The 27650-nt window shown below is 49.5% G+C and overlaps 2 protein-coding genes across 2 annotated transcripts in view; one reads left to right on the top strand and one right to left on the bottom strand.

Moving 5' to 3' along the window:
- The window catches only part of COMMD7 (COMM domain containing 7), a 911502-nt gene that overhangs the window by 147668 nt on the left and 736184 nt on the right, over positions 1-27650 (bottom strand). The window lies entirely within an intron of this gene.
- XKR7 (XK related 7) lies at positions 400-25662 on the top strand. The gene is made up of 3 exons (XM_049779211.1): positions 400-989; positions 23147-23346; positions 24710-25662. Exons 1-3 carry the CDS (start codon positions 400-402, stop codon positions 25660-25662), a joined length of 1743 nt encoding a protein of 580 aa, XP_049635168.1.

Below are 27650 nucleotides of genomic sequence, written 5' to 3'. Positions count from 1 at the left end.
ACCCCAAGACAAAAACAAAAACAGAAAGGAACGAAGCGGGCGCTCCAACTCGGGGAGTAAGGGGTGAGCGGGCCGTGGGCCCAAGTGCGCCCGACTTCTCCCAATCCGGGGTCACTCCTCCCGTCCGCACCCGTCAAGCTCACCACTCCCGGACCACGGGGTGGGGTGGGTGGGGTGGAGGGAAAAGAGAGGCGATGCGGGGAGAGATCGGGGAATGGGTGTGAGCTGGGGCGCTGCCGGGGCAGCGCGGGGAGGGATCCGCGGGCCCGCGGAGGAGGAAGCGGCGGAGGAGGCGGAGAGGGCGGCGAGGGAAGGCGGGCGCCACCCGCGCGGCCCTCCCCACGCCGCGCCCACCCCGCCGCCGCCCGGAAGTCGCGCCCCGCCTCCAGCTCCGCCAACATGGCCGCGAAGTCGGATGGCGAGGTGGCCGCGGCCGGCTCGGGGCCGGAGGGGGCGGCGGCGGCGGCCGGGGGCGCCCCGGAGGCGGCGGCGGGCGCGGGGGGCGCGGCGGGGGCGCCCGGGCCGCGCTACGAGCTGCGCGACTGCTGCTGGGTGCTGTGCGCGCTGCTCGTGTTCTTCTCCGACGGCGCCACCGACCTGTGGCTGGCGGCCTCCTACTACCTGCAGGGCCAGCGCACCTACTTCGGCCTCACGCTGCTCTTCGTGCTGCTGCCCTCGCTCGTCGTGCAGCTGCTCAGCTTCCGCTGGGTCGTCTACGACTACGCCCGGCCCGCCCCGGCCCCGGCAGCGGCCCCCGCCGTCAGCACCAAGGACAGCGCCCTCGGCCCGCGCGCCGCCTTCAGCACCAAGGACAGCGGCCCCGGCCCCGGCCCGCGCGCCTTCGCCCGGCCCGACCCCGACCCCGACCCCAGGCCCGCCGCGCCCGCAGCTTCCTCCTCGGCCCGCACTCTCCGCCGCCGCTGCTGCCGCCTCTGCGTCTGGCTGCTGCACACCCTCGTCCACCTCCTGCAGCTCGGCCAGGTCTGGAGGTAGGACGAGAGCCGTGCCCGGGCTGGGCCGGGGAAGGAGGGAAAGAGGGACGGAGGAATGGAGGGAGGGTGGGAGGGAGCGGCGTCCCAGAGGGTCGGGTCGGGTAGGGTCGGGTCGGGTAGGGTAGGGTGGTGCGCGGCGGCTGCCTCATGCCCCTACTCTCTCTGCTCTCTGGAGACTTGCTCTCTGGGGGGGGGGGAATCTCACGACACCCGGCCCCGGCCCCACCCTACTAAGGGCATCGCCAGTGAGATCGACCTCTGCCCCTCCGACTCTGCCCACCTGCCTATGAGGTGGGCACCCTATGGTGAGCACCCTATGGATGCGGTCTGACCATTGAAGGAGAAGAGAATGGGTGAGAACCTAGGGTGTGTGTGTGTGTGTGTGTGTGTGTGTGTGTGTGTGTAGGGGAGTTAGGGGTTGATGGGTGTGAGTGTGAACTTTGGATCAGGTATCCTCAGAAAGTGATCCTAAGTGTGTGTGTGTGTGTGTGTGTGTGTGTGTGTGTGTGTGTGTGTGTGTGTGTGTGTGTGTAGGGGAGTTAGGGGTTGAAGGGTGAGTGTAAACTTTGGAGCAGGGATCCCCACACTCCTACTCAGTCTTCCTCTCTCCATCCCTGGTTCCCTTCTCTCTACCCAAGTGCCTAGCTGGGCTTATCAAAGAGCTCAGAAGCCCTTCTCGGTTCTCAAAGAGTTCCCAGTTTTGGAACTGCATTTTGTTCTCCACTTTCCCAGAGAAACTGAATCTGAAGCAGCTGAATGAAAAATATCTAGCTCAAACTTTTTGGGCTTCAGGGAACATGTGAGGAGGCAAACTGGGAGGTTCTCTGGCTCCTTTTGTGTTGCCTGCTACCAGGACAGTAGGACACTTGAATGTGGGACTAGAGGGCTGCTAGATCTCATTTAACCCCGGGAGAGACAAAACTGAGGTAATAAAATGCATACCCGGACCTTTCCCTCTGCCAGGGCTGAGGTGCCTGTGAGTGAATTGAGTTCATTGGATAGAGGGAAGAGGAATGCTAAACCTAGGGTCCCCTCACCCCCAATCAGAATTGCTCTGGTAGTTTGGGCTCTCACTTCACAGACAAAACGAACTCTCCTATGATGTGCTCCTCAATCTCTTCCTCAGCCCTAAGCCTCTCTCTCTTTTTTTTTTTGCCTGGGACATGAGAGAAGCCTGTTCAGCACGTCTCACAGTCTACCACCACATTTGCCTTTCATCTTGGGATGGTTGACTGAGAGAAAGGTCTCCGAGAAGGCTCCAGAGACTAACACATAATTTTTTTAAGGAACGCAATAGAGTATGGTGATTATTACAGACTTGGGGAAAACACAGAAAAAAGTCTAAGTCACTCTTGAGATGAAAAGGGTGATTATTGCTGTTGTTATATTTATTTTGCTACTTGTTAACACATTCTGCCTAACTCAGAAGATTCACTTCTGGGCTGAGGATTGGAAATGGGACTCCCAGGGTTTGTCCCAGCTGCTCACTTGCTGTGTCACCCTTGATAAGTTGCCAAATCTCCTTCTGCCTTAGTTTCCCCTCTAGGCCTGCCAAGATGATGTGTATGTTCCACTTAGCTTGCCTTAGGGGAGAAAAAGGGGGCGGAGCGCGATGCAAACAGGGTGGTGTTATTATTATTAACTTGACACATAAAAAATATTCGTGTCTACATCCAGGAATTAATCTGCATTTATCATTCTGTGCCCAAGTGGACAGATGGTGAAGATATTTTTAGATCCTGAAATGGTAACTTCCTATTCTTGGTAGCCAAAGCTTCATCCCCCTTTGCCTGAAGTGGGCCAGCTGCCCCCCTCGACTCTCAGCTACCTCAATGTCTCTTCTACCCCTTGTTCAAAATCCGTTTACAATAAATGAAGACTTTTCTAGAATATAGGCTAAATTTCCTTAAGCAGGAAAAAAAATAATAGAACTAATGGCCCACGGTCTCAGGAGAGTGGTTTAGGGTCCATTGGGTTCCCACTTGCTTAGCTAAAGAGATAACTTCTTATTCATTCTCTTTGTCAAGTGAAGAAAGAGTGGAAGAGGAGCTGATGTTGCAGGAATGACAAACTGATTGAGCATATTCTGTTTTGTTAACTTTTATAGTATTTTTTCAAAAAACAGAGTTTTAATGTCTTTTTCAAAAAGCCTGAAACTAGTAGTATCAGGCTGTAACAGCTTAGAGAGGACAGAGATGCACATTCTAGCTTGTTCAATTCCACTTTATCCATCATATCTGAATCATTTCACTTAGACAAGGCTGTGGGAGTCCTTCCTGACAGCCCTGGGACAATTATTTTATTAAACACTCACTTTGTGATCTACTAATTAGTTGCCATTTTACCAGTATGATGTCCTGCGTCCCCTTCTAAGAACTCGACAATGTGGCTAGTATTATCATTCCTGCCTGACAGATAAAGACACACAGCTCAGAGGAGGGACATCCTTGCCCAAGGTCACACCACACAGTTTGGGACTAGATGGACTAGGACCCAAGATTCTACCTTCAGAGCTCAGATTCATTTATCTGTCCTGTAGTTCTGCCACTGAAGTGTCCTCCATGCTCAAAGAATTATGAGTCTGAGATCCCAAGATTCCAGGATGATAGAAAGTCAGGGCTTCTGCTGTCCTGAGATAAGAATGAAAAAATAGAGAGGAGGGAGCTTGACTGTGTGGGTAAAGATGGGGAGATGGTGTGGATTGTGGGGAAGTGCTGGACTGAGAGGGTGGCAATCAGGAGGCCTCCACTGACCACCAGTTTTGTGACTAGCTTATTAAGTGACCTTGAATGACACTCTTCCTATGTCTAGACCTCAATTTCCCTGCATGTGAAATGAAAAAAATTAACTTTGATGACTTTAAGCAGCTGTTCTTCTTTGGAATTGTGACTTCAGGCTTAATTATCAGTCTCAGGGGCCCCTATCCCAAAAGTTTGATCAGATTTGAAGATGTCTGAGCATCTGGCTAAAGAGAAGAAGATTCAGAGGAGGTATAGCATTTGGGGCTGGCATTCCTAGAAGTCAAGCAATGTTAGTACAACATGTTTGTGTACTATGTAAGATGTTCCTACAGTGAAGAGGTTTGCAGAGTGGCAGGACTTGCTGCAGATGTGTTGAATGGTGATATCCAGGGCAATGTGTCTGAGAGATGCTTTTAAGTGCTTTAAGGCTAAAACTGGGAAACTGGCCAGTCACTTCCTGATCCCAAATCTTCAGTTCTAAGTAAAATCACTTGAATCTTAAATTGATCTTTTTCTCTCCCTGGCTCCCCCTAAACCTAAAAGAATCTTTTCAATTCCTTGTATAATACTAAACAAAAGCTTACATACTTTATGGAATCATGTCAGAGGGCTGAAGAGATAGTAAGAGATAGTATAGTGGGTGGTGTGCTTGCTTTGCACATGGTACATGAGTATAGAATAAGAGGACATTAAGAGACCAGTTTCCAAGAGTAAGGGTACCATCTGTCAACCTCTAGTAGATGGTGCCTTGAGACCTAGTATTGTCAAGTCCTGATTTCACAAATATCCCCATTTTAAGCTACTAATAAAGATTGTTGTTGTTGTTGCTTTGGGGTCCACACCTGGTGACCATCTGAGGAGTCAAGATTAGAACCAAGTTTCTGTCCATAGCCACTTTCTAGGCAAGTGTCTTAACCTTTGTACTACCACTCATAGTCTCTTAATTTTTTTTTTTAATAACGTAAACCAAAAAGGAAAAAATGTCAAATAGTGTCAACCTGAGAAAATTGATTTGAGGGTCTGTTCTTGTAAACCTCTGGACTAATAATCTTCACAGTGATAAGGTCATTTTACACACATGTGATCTTATTCTGTTCCCAGATGACCTGATAAAGAGCTGGTGCTGTAATTATTGTAAACACAAAAACGAGGCTCTGAGGATGGAGTGGAGGGGAAGACCCCATGTGAGGTGCTCCAGGCACATGATCTCATTTTACCCTGAACCCTTCTCCTTTAGGGCAACTGATAAACTCAGAAGCATCAGACTAGAAAGTAAGATTGAGAGGCTCAAAATCATTCGTTGAGGAAGTAGAGAAGAGAGGCAAGCCAGCTTTGTCCAGTGCCTGTATCTAAGCTCCATCTCTAGTAGCCTGGCTACAATGATAGATCCCAGAGCCCTGCAGAGATATCCTGGTTAGATTCCTCTTGAGAAGAGCACAGATATCCTTTGACTTGAAGCTGGGTTGATACCCACTTGTGTTTTTTAATCTCTTCCCCTAACAGCCCAACTCTCTGAGCTGTTAAACCACTCAGGACTGTTAAGCCAATTAAAGTTCCTAACCCTGTCTCCTCTGACCCTATGGGCAGCAGAGCAGTGAGTCATGAAGCCTGAATCTCCTAATCCTGAACTCTCTGGGTCCTGGCTTTACACAGAGAAGCATGGTTTGCTAAACCAATTAGTGGAAGCTGATTTAGCCTGGGATTCTTTCTAGACTGTCAGGATTTGGGGGCTCCAAAACAGGGAGGGAGGAAGGCAGATTTGAGGCAGTCTTTTCAATATCCCCTATATCTAGCCTCCACAACTGTTCTGTCTTTTCATAACCCCTAAATTCAGGAGCAATTCTTAAATGAATTACTGAGTGACTCATGTGAAGTTGGGCTCTCAATTTTCCCTCTGAAAAGTTGTAGTTTTGGCATCATGGTTAAGATACACATTCTGGGGCCGGGCGGTGGCGCTAAAGGTAAGGTGCCTGCCTTGCCTGCGCTAGCCTTGGACGGACCGCGGTTCGATCCCCCGGTGTCCCATATGGTCTCCCAAGCCAGGAGCAACTTCTGAGCACATAGCCAGGAGTAACCCCTGAGCGTTACTGGGTGTGGCCCAAAAACAAAACAAACAAACAAACAAAAAAAACAAACAAAAAAAAAGATACACATTCTGATTTTTGTTTTGTTTAGTTCTGGGGCTACCTTGGTGGTGCCCAGGGCTTACTCCTGGCTGCTCTATGCCCAGGAATCACTTCTGGCAGGGCTGAAAGGATGGGGTGCTGGGGATGGAATCTACATAGGTCACATACAAGACAAGTGCTCTGCCCACTGTATTTCTCTCCAGCTCCAAGACACATTCTATATCCAAATGCCATCAAGTCAAAGCATGACCTTACCACCTCCTATATGTGATCTTGGTAATTCAACTAAGCTCTAGATCTAAGCTGTGTCCCTTGCAAACTTGGGATCACTTGTGCTTAATTGGAAGTTCAGTGAGACCAGATTTAGCCAAAGACCTAGTCCATTGTGAACTAACCTTGCCAAACTGTTGGCAGTGATTAGAGGCATAAGTCTGGATATTATTTCCCTGTGGAAGATTGGTTCAGTGAGCAGGTGGCTAGGGAGGGGGGAGAAGGGCAAAAAGGTCTCAGAGGCCTCTATAGCTTCAGGAATAGAGGCAGCTGGGCGGTCAATCTAAGTCATCCACTCTGCAGATCTAGGGAGTACCTGTGGGACCCCAGGAGTGGCTCAAAGTGCAGAGAATGGAGTAATGTCCAGGGTAAAGTCTCTGGTGGCACCGCAGTCTCCTGGGAGAAAGCAGTAAAACATAATGATACATACATACAATATGCCAGAGAGTGAATCTGATGGCAAGTGCCATGGAAAAGGCAACACCGGGCAGCTATTGGTGGATTCTGGGTGCCAGGAGGAGGGGGAGCTCTTTGAGATGCAGCAGTCAGTACTGGTCTCTAAAAGAGAGGTCCTGTAGGTCTTGAGAATGGTAGGCACAGATCAAAGGAAGATAAGCAAGTGACAGAAACTGAGCGAGGGTGAGGCATAACAGAGGTTGGTGACGAGTTGGCTAGGAAGTGATATTCTTGGCATTGTGGTTAAGACACACACTCTGATTTTTGTTTTGTTTTGTTCTGGGGCTACATTGGGGGCTTACTTCTAGCTCTGTGCCCAGGAATTACTCTTTAATCAATCCACACAGAGGCTATTGATAGGCCAGTGCAAAAACATGGGCTTTCACTCGCAGGAAGTGGAGGAACCCCTGGAATTCTAGCAAAGAAGGAGCAGGATTTGGCATATATTTTGCCATGTGGATTCTGGTTATTTGGTGGGCCACCAGCTAGAGGTAGTTGTGTGGGTTTGCAGGTCCATGAAGAGACTGACATTGGGGTTGAAGTTGATCTCAAGTCAGAGGCAACAAGAGCTACTTTCCTACTCTGGTCTCTTTCCTCACTAGGGCCAGAGTGTTCATGGTTAAGAACTCACATACTTAGAATTAGCCATATCCGGTATCTGCCACTAGGTCTGATTTAGGGCACAGGGGTAACTGGTCTCTGCTTCATGTTTTCATTTGCAAAATGGACATTTTTAATATTAATACCTATCTCATGTGGCCGGGGGAGTTGTAAATTAAACAGGGTTTAAAAAGTGTTTAGTGAAGTGCCTGGAACACAGGAAGAAAACACTGAGCACTTCTATTACTACTTAGAGTCCATTACTCATTAGTCATTACTATTTGGATCCTAATTTTTAGACTATAGTTTTCAAGAGTGTTTCATGGTTCTCTCACCACCACTTCAACCTGCAGACATTGGAGTCTCTCTGTTTCCTTGTATGAGCCACATGTCCAAGATCTGGTTTGGGCAGTTTCATAGCAGAAACATGTTTACCACCCAAGAGCTCAGTGGCTTGGTTTTGTCCTACTCTGAGGCTGAAGGTTGTTCCAGGCCAGCCTCACCAGCCACCCCTGGGAGACCCCCTCCAGGATGCTGTGTACCCCGCCCCCAATGACTGCCCTCCTCTTCCAGCCCATCAGGCAACAACAGGCCATTAGGGCTGCTCCTAACAGACAAAGTGGCGGCAGTTGGGCCCAGAGTCTCCCGCCCCCATTTGATCTATAAAGACCACACAGGAGAAACCCTGGAGGGAGGAGGGAGAGCTGCCAGGAAATGGCTTTGAACCCCAGCAGCTGGGCCCCAGGTCCCCAGAGAGAGGAAGGAGGCTGGGTCAGGAGTTCCTCTGGCCTCTCTTTTCACCACCCTGTCTTTGTTAGAGCTTTGAAATTCCTCCTTGGGAAAGCCACCAGCCTCTGACTCTTCTCTCTGCCCTTCTTCCCAAACATTGCCTCCATCTGCAGCCAAGATATTCTGAAGCCGAGAACCCAGCTCTGCCCCTGCCTCTCTCTGCTCTCACCGACCTCTAGCTTTTTTCCTTACTATATCACCCCACCAGCTGCATATTCCTTTCCTTCAACACTGCCCTTCCCCGGCACCTCCTGGTACAATCTACTTTTTCTTCCAAGTCAGGTTCAAATGCCTCCTCTACTAAGAAGCCTTCACTGATACAACCCAACAAAGCATGCCCCACCCCACCGCCTACTTACCCCTGGAATCCACTCTCCCCAATACACACACAATCAGGTAGAAGGTTTGTTTTTTATCTAAATGGAAATTGCATTTGTTAAAAGAGCTCTAGGTCTTTGTTGAAGCTACAACAAGTACAGAAAAGGTAAAGGGGAGAATCTAGAATGCAGAAATCCCCTCAAGCCCTGGGCTAGAGAGGTGAGGGTGAAAGGGCATTTCTCTTTAAGAGGATAGTTCTGTATGTTGGAAGTTTTTAGTTTTGATTTAGTTTGCTCTCTGGGGAGGAAGGGGTGGGATTGGACCACAGCCAACATTGCTGAAGGTTTGTTCCTATTTCTCTACTGTGGTTGGAAACTAGGAATAAACCCAGAATTGACTGTAACCTTTGGACTATCTTTGGTTCTTTACTATAGTTTCTTGTCGTTTGGGGGTCATACCTATAGAGCACCTATAGTGCTCGGGACTTACTCCTTGCTTTGTGCTCAGAGATCTCTCCTGATGCTGTTTGGGGGCCTATATGTGGTGCCAGAGATCAAACCGGCTTGGCTACATGCAAGGCAAGTACCTTATCTGGTGTACTATTTTCTCAGCCCCTTTATTCTGACCTTTAATTAAATAAGAAGTACTGAATATTACTAAAAATAGTTACCACTTACAAAGTTTTTTATTATATTATTCCACTTCACAACAATGCTGAGGGTGTGGTGATGAGTGTGGTGATGGCCAAGACCATGGTGGCAGACTCTGGCTTTGCCACATATGATATCTGTGGTCTTGGACAAGTCACATAGCCTCCATTTCTTCATCTATGAAATGGAATAATTACATTCCGTAGGGTCAGAGTGATAGTAAAGCAGGCACGGTACTTGCCTTGTATGCAGCTGACCCAGATTCGATGCCTGGCACCCCTCCTGTTTCCCTGAGCTATACTAAGAGTTATTCCTGAGTTCAGAAATAAGCCCAGAGCACAGCTGAGTGTGGCCAGAAAGCAAGCCATCATGTCCTTCTACAACTAACCACCACAGGTGGTTGCTTTTCTTTTTTTTTTTTTTGGTTTTTGGGTCACACCCGGCGATGCTCTGGGGTTCCTCCTGGCTGTCTGCTCAGAAATAGCTCCTGGCAGGCACGGGGGACCATATGGGACACCGGGATTCGAACCAACCACCTTTGGTCCTGGATCGGCTGCTTGCAAGGCAAACGCTGCTGTGCTATCTCTCCAGGGGAACATGCTTTTTATAGTAATTAGCACATGGTAAGTGTTCAGTTAGCAGCAGCTGGCATCATAGACCCATTTTACAGGTGACAACACTGAGATACAGGGCAGTAACAGTCTCCTTATTAGTAAGATTTCAGATTTATTTATTTATTTCTTTCAGATTTTTAAGCCTTGAAGCTAGACTACCAGGCTCACCAGTCCACTGCCTTCCCAAAATTAAGTTGCTTCTGAACAAAAAAATCAATCCTGTATTCTTAGAAAAGCAGGGAAACAATCAGAAGGGCAGTTGAAAATCTTTATTTTAATATAAAGTTTCCACTGTTAACATTGTGGGTGCTTCCGCTCTGACTTTCCCCCTAGGCACAATTACTCATGCCTCTTCAATCCTGATTATATTCTGTTGTGATTGTCTGCCCACCTGGTTGGGTTTCCTCTGAGATAACAAGACACTGGGGAAATAAAGAGTTGTCATTCCTTCTCTCTTTCCCCTTACCCTCCCTTCGACTTGCCCAGAGCAGACCATCGACTGCTGTTGGTGCCTCTATCCAGCCAGTCTGTTGAAGAGGCGTTATATCTGTGGCTGATTAGTGGCTAGAGGCAGCACTGCCCTGCACTCCAGGGCAGTTGTGGGCCCTTGCTTAGGTCTACTGGACAAGCATTCACAGCCTTCCAAATTGTCAGTGGACAGATGCGGGCAGAGATACAGAAAGAACAACCCTGAGCTGATGCCCAGGAGATGCCAGTATGACTGACTTGGTTTATCCCGTCTCATCTATAAAATGAGACAGTGCCAGAGTGCATTTCCCAAGGTTCTCTTAGAAGAACATAAATGCATGGGACTTGTCACATACTGTAGGCTCAGAAAACTTGGTTTTGGGGTCACGGTTGGCAGTGTTTAGAGCGTACTCCTGACTCTGCACTCAGAGATCACTTTTGGCAGGCAGGGCTCAGAGCTTACTGCAGGCTTTGCACTGAGAGATCACTTGGGGCAGGACTCAGGGGACCTATACAGTGTTGGAGATTGAACCAGGGTTCGACATGTGTACATGAAACACCTTATCCCCTGTGCTCGCTTCAGTCCTCCAGTAGAAAGGCATTTTTATACTGATGATTACCCTTGGCCCAAGTCTCAACCCATCCTATTTGGTTAGCAACCAAGTTGGAGAAGGGTGTCAGGGGTCCCATTCTCTGTTTTGGGTGCCAGAGAATATAGAGACTTGTGTGAGGGGGACAAAAGACAGCCCCAGTGAAAGGGAAGCAGAATCTGTCTGAGTTGAAGTGAGAATATCCCACAGTCAAGCTTTCCAGAGTGAGATATTCCCTAGTGCACAAGCTTCACATCCTCAGGCTTGCCTTTGAAATCAGCTTCTCAGCTAAAGAAGCTTCAGCAATGGCTCTCATATGCTTAGCTGTCTAATATGGTGGTGCTGAAGCTCCTCACTGTTATAAGTCATCGAATCTGATGTCAGGGCCATAGGATGTTTAACCTTCAGGCCAAAGTCAGTGGCCCATTGACAGATCCCAGCCTAAGGATATGTTTGTTTGACCTGCAGTATTTTTTTCCCTTTACTTTTTTTTTTTTTACTTATTTATTTGTTGGGGAGCCACACCCAACAATACTCAGGGGTTACTCCTGGATCTGCACTCAGGAATCACTCCTGCATTGCTCAGATGACCATAGGAGAAGCTGAAGGTTGAATCTGCATCCACTTACAAGGCAAGTGCTTCATCTGCTGTACTATCTCTCCTGCCCTCCTTCTGCTTTTAAGTGACTATTATTTACAAAAAAAATTTTTTTTTTGGTTTTTGGGCCACACCCAGCAGTGCTCAGGGGTTACTCCTGGCTGTCTGCTCAGAAATAGCTCCTGGCAGGCACGGGGGGCCATATGGGACACCGGGACTCGAACCACCCACCTTGGGTCCTGGATCGGCTGCTTGCAAGGCAAATGCCACTGTGCTATCTCTCCGGGCCCACAAAAAAAATTTTTTAAACATAAAAAGTAGGGTCAAAGAAATAGCAGAGCAGATAGAGCACTTGCCTCCAACATATCATATGGTTCCTGAACCCCTGCCACCAGGAGTTTATCCCTGAGCACAGCCAGGAGTAAGGTCTGAGCACAATGGGAGGGAGGTCAGGGGAGGGGAAGAAAGAGAGGAGAGAGAGAGGCTTGAGAGGGGTGAGGGAGGGGGGATAATGAGCTATCTTGTCTTAATTCTCTGCTTCAAAAGTGATCAGTCGACCAACCTTGTGGATGGCACCACAAGTAGGAAGTTCTTCGAGTACAAAAGGCTCCATTGCATTGTTCAATATCATTGAATCACATAGGACTTTTGAGAACTCTACATGTGGCTACTTGAATCAAGGACCTGGTTCTTTTTTTATTTTGGTTTGGAGGCTACATCCAATGGTGCTCAGGGGTTGCTTCTGGCTCTGTGATCAGGAATCACTCCTGGCAGGTTCCGGGAAACATGGGATGCCAGAGATTGAACCCAGGTCAGATGCATGCAAGGCAAGCACTCTACCCACTGTGCTATTTCTCTGGTCTGGTAACTGGTTCTTAAATATTATTTATTTTAAACCATAAATCTAAATAGCCAGATTAGCGTCTTTAACGTTAGAGACCCTAGGCTTAAACTCCACCTTAGTTTTGTCCCTTCTATGTTTTTTTGAAGGAAATCTCAGACAACATATCCTTGTATCCATAAATATTTCAGTATATGTCGAAGAAGACAGGCTTCTTAAAAATATAACTCAACTATGTGTGCTGTTATCACACACTCCAAAAAAGAATAATAATCTCCTTCGAGACTCATATGGTATTTTTTAAATTAGTTGGCATCATTTCCAAATAGGCATTTTTTAAAAAAAATATATACAAGTACCATCATTTCCAGCTATACTTGAAAAACTGAATTTATAGCCACTCTGGGCTCTTGTTCAGGGCAAGAATGAGATGGAGCTGAGGGGCAGCTGCCTTTTCAGACAGGGCTCCCATCTGCCATTCCCCAGAGTCCCTCAATATTAGCTTGGTGCCTCTAACCATCACCATCCCTCTCCCAAATCAGGTGAGGAGAGAAGGAAGGCTTTCTCTGGTCCTAATTTCCAGTACCTCCCATTGTCAGTAGGAGACTAGAATCAAATTCTCTCACCCTTACTGGCTCAGTATACTCAATTCCACACAGGGATATCAGGAGAAGAGAAGGGGGAAGAGGACAGAGAGCCTCGAGTACAGCATAGGATCCTTCTCTGTACCCATATCATAGATGGGGAAAGTGAGGCCAACTAGAGGAGAGAGCTGAGAGATAGGTCCCTAATGCTTTGCTGAAAGGGCTATTTGCTTCCCTGCTAAGGTGCGGTGACAAAAAAGTGGCCCCAGCTGGGAGCTGATTGGAGTGTGTGGGATGAAAGAAGGTCTCAGCTTTTCAGCCAGAGCCTAAAAAAGGGAACAGTTTGGTCTCTGCCTAGCATGAAAAGAGGTTCAGGGGGCTGCCAAGGAGAAAGGAGACAGCAGCCCAGCTCCCAGCACCACCCCAAACCAGAGTGAAATGTGTAAAATCACATTCTTTACTGACATTTGTGAGTCATCTGGCTCCCTACCCCAAGAAGGTCCCGTTTTGCATTCTGGCAGAAACATACTGCATGGTGGGTGGGAGAAGAAAAGAGGCTTCTGGGCCCTTTTCTCCTGGAGGGCCCTAGGCCCCTACTAGAAGTATCTGTATACTTCTTGTATACTTGTGTGTGTGTGTGTATATATATATATATATATATATATATATATATATACACACACACACATACACACACATATATATATATGTATGTATATATACATATACATGTATGCATATATACTTGTATATATCTTGTATACTGATAGAAGTATCATGGGGACCTGGTACTTCCTGGAAAACTGCAGACAAAATAGGAGGCCCACAGGACCTTCTCCTGCATGTAGGGAAAGTGTCAAGGTGACCATTCCTCATTTGAGGTGCAGCTCTGATATCTCTGGCTGTTAACCTTGGGTCAGCCTCTGCTCTGAAAGACTGCCAGGAGCTGATCCAAGTGTGATCCCCAACAACCCATTTAGTCCCCTGATTCTGCCAGGAGTGATCCCAGGAGACAGAGCGTTGAGCACTGCTGAGTGCGGGCCCAAAACAAAACAACATGCCAAAGTACTATCTTTGTTTAAAGCTTTCATGGGCCTCCTCAGTTGAAGATAAAGGTCAAAACCTCCACTATGGCCTACCTCATTCCTCATTTCCTCTCTTTCCTTCTCTGAACCATTCTCAACACTGACTGCTGCTCCCTCTTAACACAGGAACTTTGTCCAGGTCACTTCTCTATCAGAAACTCCTTCTCTCCCTTTTCTCATTACCTCTTAGACCTTTCTTTGATCATGGCTCAGCACCATAAAGCTTTCCCAATTCGGCACTACCGCCTTTCTCCATGAGGGAGTCTCTTGGAGCCCTGGGAGACTGTTTGGAACCTTTGGATATGCTTATCGTTCCATGTTGGCTTGCTGATTTCATTCCTGTCTAGGTCCTCCTGTTAGATTGAGTTTCAGACAGGTGGTATCTGTCAATCTGGCTCCCAGGAGGAACCCCGATGCTAGGTAGCTAAAGGTCCAGTGGAGCTCTTTTTTGATTCTCAGTTTTATCTTATGGAAAATAGAAAATGTGCCCATGAAATCTCCTAGGACTGCACTAAGGATTTTATCAAATGAATGGAGGTTATTTCCTGGGAAAGCAAAGACCCCAAAGAAGGTCCTATGACTTCTACTACTCTCTGTCTCCTGGGAACAATCAGGGCACCAGAGAAATCTAGTCTAGGAGGGGCCTCAGGACTATTCCAAGATCTTGTCTTCCTGTTGAGCATTTGGACAACACAGCTCCTAACTGCCTCCCCAGACCAAGTGCCCAACTCTGGGCTGGGAATGTTATACCCATAAATTCCCCCTCAACCCCCACATCCAACTGCATGGCTACCTCTTCAGGTAGGGACTGTCTCCAAAGGGTTCACAGTGGGAAGTGGCTTGCTGCAGACCACACAGGTCTGGATCTGCATCCGGCTCCCCTGACCCTTGAGCCTGGGATCTTCACCTCTACACCTATACTGCAGGTATATATAAAGCAACCTATACTGCAGGACATATAAAGTACACATGAGCTCTTTGTTCATTCATGCAACAGACAAGTACTGAGCATGATCTGTGTGGCTCTGAGGTATCAAGTAGTGACCAGGACAGTGTGGAGAAATAGGTAGTAAATACACTGGCAGTAAATAAAACCAAATTTACCTGTGATATGTGCTATGAAGAAAACAGGGTAGGGGCTGGAACCATAGTACACAGGGAAGTGACTTGGTCCAGTACAGCAGGTAGAGAAAGAAAATAATAAGATAAATTTCAGGTGAAGAGATAGTACAGGGGTAAGGCTCTTGCCTTGTACCTGGCTGACCCCAATTCAATTTCCAGTAACATATCATATCCCCTGAGCACTGAAAAAAATAGATCCTTGAGCCTAGAGGCAGGAGTAAGCTCTGAGTACCACTGGGGTGTTGCCCAGCCACATCTACCTCTCTCCAAAAACATTCTGATGGGCAGGCAAAAATCAGAATATCTGACTCATTTTTTTCCAAAAAGGACTATGGTCCCTAGAAGGGCTGGATTTTCTCAGAAAATACCTTGAAAGACTTGAGCCCAGTCTCCTGACTCTCAGACTGTTGTCACTCCTTTCCCAGGTTTCTCCAAACACACATGATCCCAGGCAATGCTTGAATGTCCCTCCCTGTCCATCAGGACTTCCCCAGACTAGTTGATTTGCACCCCACCTTAGGAACCCACATTAAACTGCTGGAAAGACTGCGACAGAATGGGAATGAGGCAGATGGACCCTGGTCCTGCCCCACATCTGATGGATGGGTCTATGCAGGCCAACTCTCATCCTCGGTCTGGCACTAGGTGTGACTTTTACAAATTCCCTTTGCAAGGTCTCTGTTTCTTGAGTTGTGAATGAGATTAATAGTAGCTTTCACTGGAAAGATTTGCCAGGGAGAATTGACAGTATGTCTAGGAAGGCTTAGCCTGGCCAGTCAGATAGCTGGGGTTCAACTCTTCTACTTTACACTGCCCCCCTCCAGACAGCAGAAGTGGGCTTGGCTGGTAGGGGTGTCCCCACTCCCCAGCTCCATCCTGTCCCCCAACTCTGGAGGCCGCAGGACCCTGCCGTGGAGACTAGAGAGCTGGCCCTGGAGGGGGTGGTTCCTGGAGGGAGCCCGAACCCAGGCGGGGGCGCCGCTGGAAGCTGCTGTGTTTTTGGCCCAGAGCTGTGAGGGGGAGTGGAGAGGGGCGAGAACACACACTCGGAAATGCAGAGACCGACAGATGGAGGAGCTGAGGATGTGAGAGACACAGACAGACAGAGACCCGGAGCTGGGGAGAGGAGGAGCAGGCAGCGGAGGACGGCCGGAAAGCTGGCAGTCATGTTGAGCCACGAGCTGAACAACAGACCAGCAGATGGACCACGCAGCCAAGAGCCCGTGAGACACGCAGATGGACCTGCACAGTAGCTAAGAGATGGAAAGGCAGACAGTACCCAAGGGGACAGACAGACTCCAACATTGCAGGGACAGACAGACAGAGAGAGACAAACGTGCCGACTCAGAACTATAGGGTCATACTGACTAATAAATGGTCACGGTATGTGAAAGGCAAGGTGACTCACACGGACAGACACAGACTGACCTAAGGCCCCAGAACTACACAGATACATTGACCTAGCAGGAACAATATAAGAGTCAACCTCACTTTCAAGGGACAGACACAAGGCTAATAGGGACAGTGATCTAGTTTGATCTGACAGTCCAAGCCAGAGCCTCTGGCTGGCATCAGAGTGTGGGTGACCAAAAGTGGAGAGAGATGGACAGAGGTGAACCTGCACCCAGGAATGTCTTGGCTTCTGAGGGATATGGGATTCCCCCATGCTGGGTCATCAGGACAACCAGACCAGACAACCAGACCAAACCTCCTGTGTGGGGGCCATGAAGACCTGAAGAGACAATTCAGGGGCCTTTTTTGTGATGAGTTTTTGTGCCCTTAATTGCTGGCTTCACTTCTTCCTAGGCTTAGGGTTTATTTATGCCCCCATCCTCACTCTTCACAACATACATATCCCTGCTCTTCCAGTCTCCTCTCAGACAAGTTTTCCTGAGCAGCAGACTAAAAATGAGTAGAACTAGATTTGCAAAATTAGATGCAAAACAGACCTCTAAGTGTCTGTTTTCTGTCCTCTCTCTCTCTCTCTTGCACCCCTGTAAAACGGAGGGTTAGGAAAAGTGATCTATTAGGTTCTGGCTCAAGGCAGCTTCAGGGAGTTTAAGTCTGGGAATATTCTAAATTGGGTTCCAGGCTGAGGAATATCTGGGAAGGCATCCTGAAGGGGGAAGAATAGTCCATGAGGACCAAGGACTTTTTTTTTCCTTTTTCTTTTCTTTTTTTTTGTTTTGTTTTGGTTTGGTTTGGTTTTGGGCCACACACAATGATGCTCATGGGTTACTCCTGGCTATGCACTCAGAAATCGTTCCTGCCTTGGGGGACAATATGGGATGCCAGGGATCAAACCCAGGTCCGTCCTGGGCCACCACATGCAAGGCAAATGCCCTGCTGTGGTGCTATTGCTCTGGCCCCATAGACCAAGGGCCTTTGTTGTCAGCAAAGTGTCCTGGCACAACTCGAGCAGAGATGCTCCCAAGCTACCAGAAACAAATGTACTCAGGCTCAAATTTATTCATTCAACAAATAATTTAGTGTTTACTAAGCATGTGCTAAGACTAGTGGTGACCAAGAAATTTCAGGTCCCTTCCTGCATGAATCCTTCATGGTAGCAAAATAGAAAATAAACCTGGGCCTTAGTAAGACTGTAGGAGCTAGAAGGAGAGCCTAGAGCATAAGAGACTGGCTTTGCATGCAGCTAACCCTTGTTCAGTCCCCAGAACCCCACCAGGAGTGATTCTCGAGTGAAGAGCCAGGAATAAGCTCTCAGCATCACCAGGTGTGGCCCCCAAACCAACAACAACAACAACAAAGATTGTGCCATTGTATATGAGGAGGTAGAGGGAAGTGATGTGATGAAGGCAGAGAGTTGAGGGCAGAGGTCAAATTGTCTGGGGAGCCCTGCAAAACCTGTGCCAGGAGGATTTAAGAAAGAGACTCCAGGTAACAGGTAATAAGCACAAAGGTCCTGACTTGGGTCTGGGTGTGGCTGGGTGAAGTAACAGCTACTGGAGTGCTGGGATCCAGTGAGACAGTGGCATGAGATGAGATGAGATGAGTTCTGCGGGCTGGACAGATGGCTGAAGGCCCGCAAGCCTTGGGGAGAAGCTTGGGTTTTATTCCAAGTGATGGGAGGCCCCAGGAAGGTTCTGAGAAGGGGAATGACATGATCTGACAGTTTTTAAAAATATCCCACTGGTTGCCATGTGGTAGATGGGCAGTCAGGATGGAGGGGATGGGAGTGAAGCCCCCAGAGAAGACAAAAGAAGGTGGTGGTTGAAAGCAGGGTACAGGCAGAGGGGAGAATGGACAGATGAGACTGGACATGCATTTGAGAACAGCATGTATGTCTTCTTCCTGGAGGAGGTGTCGAGAGGGGCTGCTTGGTGATCAGGAGGTGGCAGAGATTTTTGCCTGGCACAGTCTCCACATCTCTGTGCACATTTCTCTGGCAATTTATGAAAACTTACATGGAGGAAAGCGAGGCTCAGAGAGGCACAGAGTGATTTCAGGCCACACAGCATCTATGGCAAGATTGGAATGTCTGGGCCTGGAGAGATAGCACAGTGGTGTTTGCCTTGCAAGCAGCCGATTCAGGACCAAAGGTGGTTGGTTCGGATCCCGGTGTCCCATATGGTCCCCTGTGCCTGCCAGGCGCTATTTCTGAGCAGACAGCCAGGAGTAACCCCTGAGCACCGCCGGGTGTGGCCCAAAAACAAAAACAAAAACAAAAAAAAGATTGGAATGTCTGAATCTAGCATCATGCTATCTTGCCTTTTTCATCCCCACCCTGGGGATAGTGTTGGAGGTTGGATAGTGAGTTCTGGCTTCGTTTTAGAGAAGGTGAAATTGAGGCCCAGCAAATTAGGAGTATGTACAGAGCAGGACTGTTTTAAAACCTTTGTGATTTTTGTTTTGTTTTGGTTTGGTTTTGGGTCACACCTAGCAGTACTCAGGGTTTACTCCTGGCTCTGTGCTCAGAAATCACTCCTGGCAGGCACTGAGGATCATATGGAATGCTGGTATCCAAACCACTGTCGGTTGTTGGTTGGCTGCTTGCAAGGCAAATGCCCTACCACTGTGCTATCTCTCTGGACCTGAAACCTTTGTGATTATTTTAAAAAGCTTGGACCAGGCCGGCAAGGTGGCGCTAGAGGTAAGGTGTCTGCTTTGCAAGCTCTAGCCAAGGAAGGACTGCGGTTCGATCCCCCAGCATCCCATATGGTCCCCCCAAGCCAGGGGCAATTTCTGAGTGCTTAGCCAGGAGTAACCCCTGAGCAGCAAACGGGTGTGGGCCCCCCCCCCCAAAAAAAAAAAAGCTCGGACCAGAGAGGTTAATAGAGGGATTAAGACTTTTATTTTGTACCCAGCTAACCCTGTTTGTCCCCAGAATCCAATACATTCTCCCTAGTTTTGCTAGGAGTGATCACTGAGTACAGAGACAGTAAATTCTGTCTTACCATCTTACCTTACAAGTGTTGTCCAGAACCAAAAAAAAAGTCTATGCAGAAATTCACATCTATCAAGTATATTAAAATGCAGAAACATCAACTACCAAATGTAAATGATATATATAATCCAGTATTTATTTCAGGTAAATGCTAAGTTTCAGTTGACTGGCTGATCTCTTGTTCTATTTTGCAGACATTTAATTAAACATTTATTAATTTTGACTCTGCAGCTTTTCCCTGTGTTTTTGGTGCCAATTTTCTTCCCATGTTTCAAATGTTTTCCAAGGCTCATGAAAACCTTGTAGGCCCTTTGACAACGATAGCTTCATGCCGGCTGGAACTGCCACAGGCTCCGTTCGTTTGCCAAAAGGGGCAGAGGGAGGTGGAGCTGGCCCTTTCCTATCCAGTCAGCAAAGTGGTCTTCCCACACAGAGCTTGGTTCTGGAGGCTAGAAGGCCTCTTTCCTCCCCTCCCCACTCTGGCCCAGGCCTCCCAGGCTGCAGAACCCTTTGTGAGCGGCAGAAGCTGGCAGGCTGTCAGGGTGATGGATGCTGGCTGGGCTGGGGCCTCCCTCATGCTGACCCGGGCAGGGAAACAGATGGTCCTCCAGCCTGATAGAAACTTCCAGGGCATCATCCTCCACCAACTCCCCAGGCCCCTTCACATTCAGCCAGCTGGTCTTTCCTTCCTGTCCAAAGCCAGACCCTGGGAAAGAGAAAGAAAATGGGGTCGGAGGAAGACAGAGGCCCAGGAAGGCTGTGTGTGTGTGTGTGTGTGTGTGTGTGTGTGTGTGTGTGTGTGTGTGTGTGTGTGTGTGTGTGTGTGTGTGTGTGAGAGTAAAGGTCTACAGGTCATTTTAGTCTCACCACAAGTCTGATCCCTCATGCCCTGTGACATGACCTCCACCAGCTCTGCTCTCTGGCTCTCTTCAGGGTTCTTCTTTAGCTCATACTTGACCAAGCCCCAGCCCCACTGGCTTTAAACCAAGCCATTATTTAGCATGTACTTCCTCAGTCAGAGAGCTGATGGCATCACCCTCAATTCTGGAATAGAATTCAGATGGAGAATGAAATAGGAACCTTTCAGTCTCAGACTTGATGCCCTTCATAACATTTTTAAGCTGCTGCCTATAACCATCCCTGCCACCTCCCATCCACTCTCACCACCCAGGCTCAGAAAATCAGTAATTATTCCCCTAAAAAGCTGTATTCCCTTGGGGCTGGAGCGATAGCACAGTGGTAGGGTGTTTGCCTTGCATGCAGCTGACCCAGGACAGACCTGGGTTCAATACAAGATGACCCATATGGTCCTCCAAAACCAGGAGCGATTTTGGAATGCAGAGCCAGGAGTAACCCTTAAGCATCACCAGGGTATGCCCCCCCCCCCAAATTGTATTCCCTCATCCCTTTGTACCTGTGCCCTGGCTGGTTCTCCACCTCCTTGTGCCTCTACTTGTCCAGTTTTAAACCAAGGTCAAATGCTTCTCCTTTTAAAAGTTTCCCTGACCCCTTCTCCCTGTCAAAGTGGCCCCTCTCCTTTGGGGTTCCACAGTACAGCACCATTCTCTGCTCTGAGCTTATCTTTCCCATGGGCTATGTGATTGTAGGGCTGGTAATAACAAGTAGTTAAAATCCATTTGCTCTGTGATTCAATGATTTTCATGTGGGGATCATTAGTTGGGGGAGAGTTGGGACCCAGAGAGTAGAAGACACAAAGGCAAGGAGTTTTCTGCTGCTCAGGAGAAAGAACCTCAGCTATGCAAGAAAAGGTAGGGATCTCTGTCCTAGGAAGTGGGTGAGCAGCTGGGGAGAACATGCCCAGCGAGGGGCAGAGGTGCTGTAAGAACCCAGTATTTGTGGGAGAGACACAAAGGAATTTTTACATTTCAGACTCAGTTCCTAATGAAATGGCCTTCAGCCGTGATCTCAAGCCTGTGTCGTGTAGCTACACTATCCAGTACATTTTATTTTGGTTTGGTTTGGTTTGGTTTGGGTCCACACCCCACATTATTTAGGGATTACTCTTGTTTCTTCACTCAGGAATTAGTCCTGGAGGGATAAATGGACATATGGAATGCTAGGGATCAAACCTGGATTGGTGGTATGGCTCCATACCTTCAAGCCATATTTGGGGTGGAGCATTTTGGACTCTAAATATCAGCCCTGGAAAGATCTCAAGTCATCGAGTTCATACCTTTGTTGATACATGGAAAAATCTGAAACTCAGACTGGTTTTTTCATTTGAAGAGCTATCAGCTGATCCCAAATCCCAGGACACAGGATTGCTTTTCCTTAGGGCAGGTCCTATGCCCTTGAATAAAATGGGTCCCCTGATTCTCAAACAAAGCATGGAAATGCCAGCTCTTCACATCTGAGAAAATGACCACATGATCTCTGGTTCCCCAGTTTCGGATTCAGACAACAGGTTCATTGAATATATTAAGGGTTTCTTCCTTTTCTCAGGAGAGAGGCCCTCTCTGTTTCCAGCCAACTATACGTGCCCCGTGAAACAGAATTTGGAGATTAGGGGACAGGCTCTATTTGGTTACAACAGTGGGGGTGGAGCTGCTGGGCAAGGATCCCGGACAGAGAGGAAGCCAGCCTGGAGTATCTGCGTGGACAGATGCCTGCTCGCCCCACGTGGGCAGTGCTGTCTGTAGTGGCAAAGTGTGCTTCATCTACTTAGTCACAACCACTTGGCTGGGTTTAACTAAGATGCAGAAAGGGTCTTTCTTGCTGAAGACTGCTGAGTAGATTTGAAGCAAAGCTGGGAACTGAATTCAGGACTCCCCTCCTTCCTGCAAGGTTGCATTTCAACTGAACAAGCATGCATTGTGCATACACCTCACACACCCACAAGCTTGCATCACACACACAGCATGAGTTCCCGCCGCACACAAAGCACTGACCGGACAGGAGTGAGCAAGCTGCCCTAGGAGGCACTGAAAGCCTCTGCAGGCAGCCTCAACCCCCTGAGGTGTGTTCTGGGTGAAGCCTGAGAGCTGCTCCGAGACTCGGTGCAGGGCTTGTGATGAACCTTGAAAGAAAAACTGCAGTAATTGGGGCTCGGTGCTGGGTGAGATTGGGGGACAGGCAGAGGGAAGAGCAGATGCAGAGGCTCAGCAGTGAGGGAGAACATGTGAGCCGGGTCTGTGCAGACAGCAGGAGAAGCTGGTTAGGAGAAGCTGGCAGAGAAGTGGCAGCTGAGACTCATGCCAGGAAGAGCACCTGGGGGTGGTATCTTTGTGCCAAGTGGGTTGAAATGGGTACTCTGGGGGGCAAGTGTGGGCAAACGACCAAAAAGCTGCTGCTGACTACAGAACAGGAAATGGACACCAGCAACTGCCCTGAAATGCCTACTAACCCTCCAGCCAGCAAAGGCAGCAATGCCTGAACCCTGTCTGCTTGGGTCAGACTCCACGTTGCTGCTATCCTCTGGGACTTAGGGCAGCGACATCTGAACCTGGGTCTCAGTTTTCTCACCTATAAAATGGGGGCAATAAGAAGGAGAGATAGTACAGCTGATAGTACAGCTTGCCTTACAAGAAGCAGGTATGAACCGCATACCCTGGAAGCAGAATGGAGTAAACCCTGAGCACCACCGGGTGTGGCCTCAAAGCAAAGCCTAAACTATGGGAGTCATAACGTTGGAATTGGAAGTTCAGGGTACAGTAAAGGGCCCCAGCCTGTCATAGTAATGATGACTGTGCAATACTTGGTCCTGTCAGGGCTTTAAGCTATAATGAAGGAGCCCCAGGAAATGATCCTTTCACTCAGCCTATTGATTTTCCAGCCCAGGAGGTAGAGCAGGCACACTCGGCCAGGCCCGAAGGAGGAGAACTGGGGGCGTGGGTTGGGGGCGAGAGCCCAGAGCCTCAGTGCTGCGTGCCTCCCCAGGTACCTGCACGCCCTGTACCTGGGGCTGCAGAGCCGCTGGCGCGGGGAGCGGCTGCGGCGCCACTTCTACTGGCGGATGCTGTTCGAGAGCGCCGACGTGAGCATGCTTCGCTTGCTGGAGACCTTCCTTCGCAGCGCCCCGCAGCTCGTGTTGCAGCTCAGCTTCCTGGTGCACCGTGGTGAGCCCGACCTGCTGCCGGGTGAGCCCCGCCCTGCCCCTGCCCCGCGGTTCCTGGATGCCTTGTGTCCCCCACCCCGTGGTCCATTTAGTTTCAGCATGACAAATGACCTGGACCCTCAAGTTCCTGCTTCCTGGCAGACCCCCTGGAGCTCCTCCCCCACCCCCGCCCCTCTTCTCTCCCCATTGCCAGAGCAGACCAGCCCCCTTTCTGCCAAGTTCTCAGAAGCCCTAGCCATGGTTTTGTCTAGATCCTCTGGCCTCACAGACATGCCCGGTCACCACCGGTTTATGGACATGCTGTCTATCTTCCCCAGGGAGCTTCTCCCACCCTGGTCCTGGTCCTCCACCCTCCACGCCCTCCTGCCTCTCCTTCAACCAGACCAGCTCATGTCCCACCTTCTACTTGGCCCTTCTATGAGGCCAGCAGATCAGGCCGACCCTGTAAGGTAGGAGAAAACCATGGCCTTGAGCATCCTTGAAGTCCCTGCCAGGCACTGCCCAGCTCCCACCAATGTTTGAAGACTGCCTCAACTTTTCAGACCATATGACATTCCAGAATCCTGGACCGCCATCAAAGCTCCTTTCAGCCCCGGACTTCCTTCCCATGCTCTTTCTAGTCCCATCCTGGTCGCCTATGGCTTCTTATTTGTCCCCTCCTGGTTCATCCTGACTCTGGTCATAACCCCCTTTTCACCCCTTTTCCCATTCTCAATGTCCCATTCTCCCATCAAGAAACTTGAACCCTAACCATCGTTACTAGAGATCCCACTCACTCCATCTTTCTCCTCTCCTGCCAGAGCACCTTGTACGGTTCACTCAACACCCCCATCCTTGCTGTTGAAGACCACCCACCCAGACCATTTCCTCAGAATAGATGGAGATAATCCCTTGGCACTGGGATCCTGACCCAAAACGCTCCCCCTGTCTAAGACCCCTAATCCAGATCTGCCCCTAACCCAGTGCTTCTCAATTATTTTCATCATGTCCCCCCAGGAAGAAGAAAACATTTTTCACGCCCCACCCTCAAGACTGTAAATAGTATCTTTATTTAAAAAAAACTTTAACCTGCAAAGCAAAAATCTATAAAATAATTTAAGTTGATTTTTTAACCAGAGGCGATGTCTGGATGAATGGCTCCAATGAGCACGTTCTGCAATGCATAGCTTTTCGAAGCAGGGTTTGAAGCAGGACACAGCAACTCTCAGTTCCAGAGACATACAGAGACATAAACTCAGGGCTTAGCTTGTTAGGACAGTGTTTGCAGAGGTCAAACACACCCCCCCCCTTTACGGAGTCTCACACCCCCCACCGGGAGGCGCTCCCCACTATTTGAGAAGCACTGCCCTAACCCAACCTACTCTGTGCCCACCCTGTCTCCACAGTCCTATCCACCTCCGCGTCCCTGGTGTCCCTGGCCTGGACACTGGCCTCTTACCAGAAGGTGCTGCGGGACTCACGGGACGACAAGCGGCCGCTGTCCTACAAGGGCGCAGTGGCCCAGGTTTTGTGGCACCTCTTCACCATCGCCGCCCGCAGCCTGGCCTTCGCGCTCTTCGCCAGCGTCTACAGGCTCTACTTCGGCATCTTCATTGTGGCGCACTGGTGCGTCATGACCTTCTGGGTCATCCAGGGCGAGACGGACTTCTGCATGTCCAAGTGGGAGGAGATCATCTACAACATGGTGGTGGGCATCATCTACATCTTCTGCTGGTTCAACGTCAAGGAGGGCCGCAGCCGCCGCCGCATGACGCTCTACTACTGTATCGTGCTGCTGGAGAATGCTGCGCTCACCGGCTTCTGGTACTTCAGCCGCAGCGTGGCCGACTTTCGCTCGCTCATCTTGGTGTGCGTGGTGGCCTCCAGCTTTGCGCTGGGCATCTTCTTCATGTGCATCTACTACTGCCTCCTGCACCCCAACGGGCCCATGCTGGGCCCCCAGGCTCCGGGCTGCATCTTCCCCGAGGCCCCCGGTCCTTGTGGTCCCCCAACAGAGCCCATCACAAGTCCCCCCAGGTCCCTACCCAGGACTACAGGCGCTGAGCGGGATGGGATCTCCCTGGGGGGTGAACGTGCGGGGACCCCCACACCACCTGTCTTCCAGGTGCGGCCAGGCTTGCCTCCCACCCCCGTGACCCGCGCCTTGCGGACAGAGGGGCCTGTCATACGGATTGACCTGCCCCGCAAGAAGTACCCTGCTTGGGACGCTCACTTTATTGACCGGAGGCTTCGGAAGACCATTCTGGCCCTGGAATACTCCTCTCCCGCCACGCCCCGGGTGCAGTACCGGAGCGTGGGGACCTCCCAGGAGCTGCTGGAGTATGAGACCACGGTGTAGGCCATAGTCTTCCCCCACCAAATGGGACAGACGTGGTTGGTCATCACCCACACAGATTTAGTGTTGAGCTGGAAGTCCTTGGCCACCAGGCTGAGAAGATGGAGCTGCTGGCCCCAGCAGAGTGAACCCACTCTTGGGCTCTCTCCATGTAGAGGCAGCCTGGTGGGGGCTCCAGCCCTTCATCCTGTTTTTCAGTTCTGTGGCTTATCTCCGAAATTCCCCGGATGTAGGGTCTTTACTCTAGGGAATCAACTGGTGCTATGCTCCCCAGGCTCGGCCTCCTTTCAGAAAGGCCACCATACTGGGGGACAGGGGCCCACAGCCCTCCACTACCTGGAGTTTTTTCTAGCATCACCCACCCAGAGAAAGACCTCATCTGGGAAACCTAGGCCTCGGGGTTGGGGATGCCTCTGTGATAGGAGACGTCTGAGGAGGATGGAGGAGGCCATGGAAGAGGGTTGAAGAGGAGGACAAGGCTGACACCATTCCAGTGGGAGGGGAATGTTCTGGGTCAGCAACTGGAGAGAGGAAATTAAAGGAGGGAGTTGGGGTGGGTGGGGAGATAGGGATGGGTGCTGACAGATGGACAAAGGGAAAACCCGATGACATCTGAGGGGTCTAGGCTGGCAGATCACGAAGGGGTTGCTGACTGAGGGAGAGGGAAACCTTCAATCCAGAATGTTCTAAAAGTGAACTCAGGAGACACCTTTGCTGTGTACTCTATCACAAAGGAGGGGTCAGACACCTCAGAGGAAATGTTCTTTGTGCTAGACAAGCACCTGGACTAGATAAATCTTCTTGATAAAAGTCTGGAGCACAAAGGAGAAAAATCTCTTAGGAAGATAGGTTCTATCCCATTTAGCGGATGAACTGAACTAGAGACAGTCTTAGTTCTAGACGAAATTCTAGCACACATGGCTGATAAAGTATCCGAGGGAGTCCCTCTCCTCTAAATTCTAGAATGAGGGTCAAACACTAGCACCCTGCTGCCTTGGGGGGAGATGAGCTCCTGTGATGGGGGGTGGGGAGAGGGTTCGAAAACCAATTGTGGGTGGATTATTTTAGAAATGAGTGTTCCAGTTCTGAATGTTGAAGCTTTATAGAAATTCTGTGCCCTTGTCTACTTTGGTCCACAGCCGTCATTCCACCAGGAAGCTGTCCTCAGAAACCTCGAGACATTTCAATTGCCAACTGGTTTCCAGCCATAAACTTTAACTTTGGGAATGGAACTTAAACTTGGCTCTCTGCCAACTTACAGCTACAGCTTCTGGGGCTGCAGCTGGAAATCCCATGAGTTTGCCACAGACCCGACAAGCCTCCAAGATTTGGGGTCTATTCCCATGGCCTGGACATCCTACAGTGTCCACAGGCCCACTCAGGGCCCCTCTTTCCACCTGCACAGACACAGGCCTGAACACGTGGGAGGTAAGAGGTAGTCTGTTGGGTGAGGGGACACAACTTCTGAGCAGCTTATCCCTCCTACACACACAAACACACACACACACACACACACACACACACACACACACACTTTCTCTCTCTAGGAAGACTCATTTCCTGCAAGAATCTGCTAGCAATGTCAAGGACAGATGCAGCCTAAGGACAGCTGAGGGTGACTTTGATTCCCAGACATGCAATTAGAGATGTATTTTAACCCTTCCTGGTTTGCTTCCCTATGGTTTCAGATGGGAAAATGAGCAGCTAGGTGCATAGGAGCCCAGACTCTCGGTGGTTTTTTTCAGGTAGGTAAAATGAATTTGCAGAGGATGTAGGGAGAGACCCACCCTCAGGCTGCAAGGTGTTCCCCAAAGCAGAGAGGCCAGGACCATCCACACAACCACATATATACCCACATTTATGCATCCTGACAGTCCTCTCATGCCCTAGCCAACAGATGCCCATTTCCCCCTGCACATGCCCAATGGTGGGCCTTGCTCCGCAGAACACAAATGATGCTCTCCTTTCCTCCCCTTACCTGATCCCCCAAG

Source organism: Suncus etruscus, chromosome 9, assembly GCF_024139225.1.
Source record: "Suncus etruscus isolate mSunEtr1 chromosome 9, mSunEtr1.pri.cur, whole genome shotgun sequence".
In the NCBI taxonomy this organism is placed as follows: Eukaryota; Metazoa; Chordata; class Mammalia; order Eulipotyphla; family Soricidae; genus Suncus; species Suncus etruscus.
Note: the sequence above shows the minus strand (reverse complement) of the source record. Positions and strands in the feature narration are given on the sequence as shown.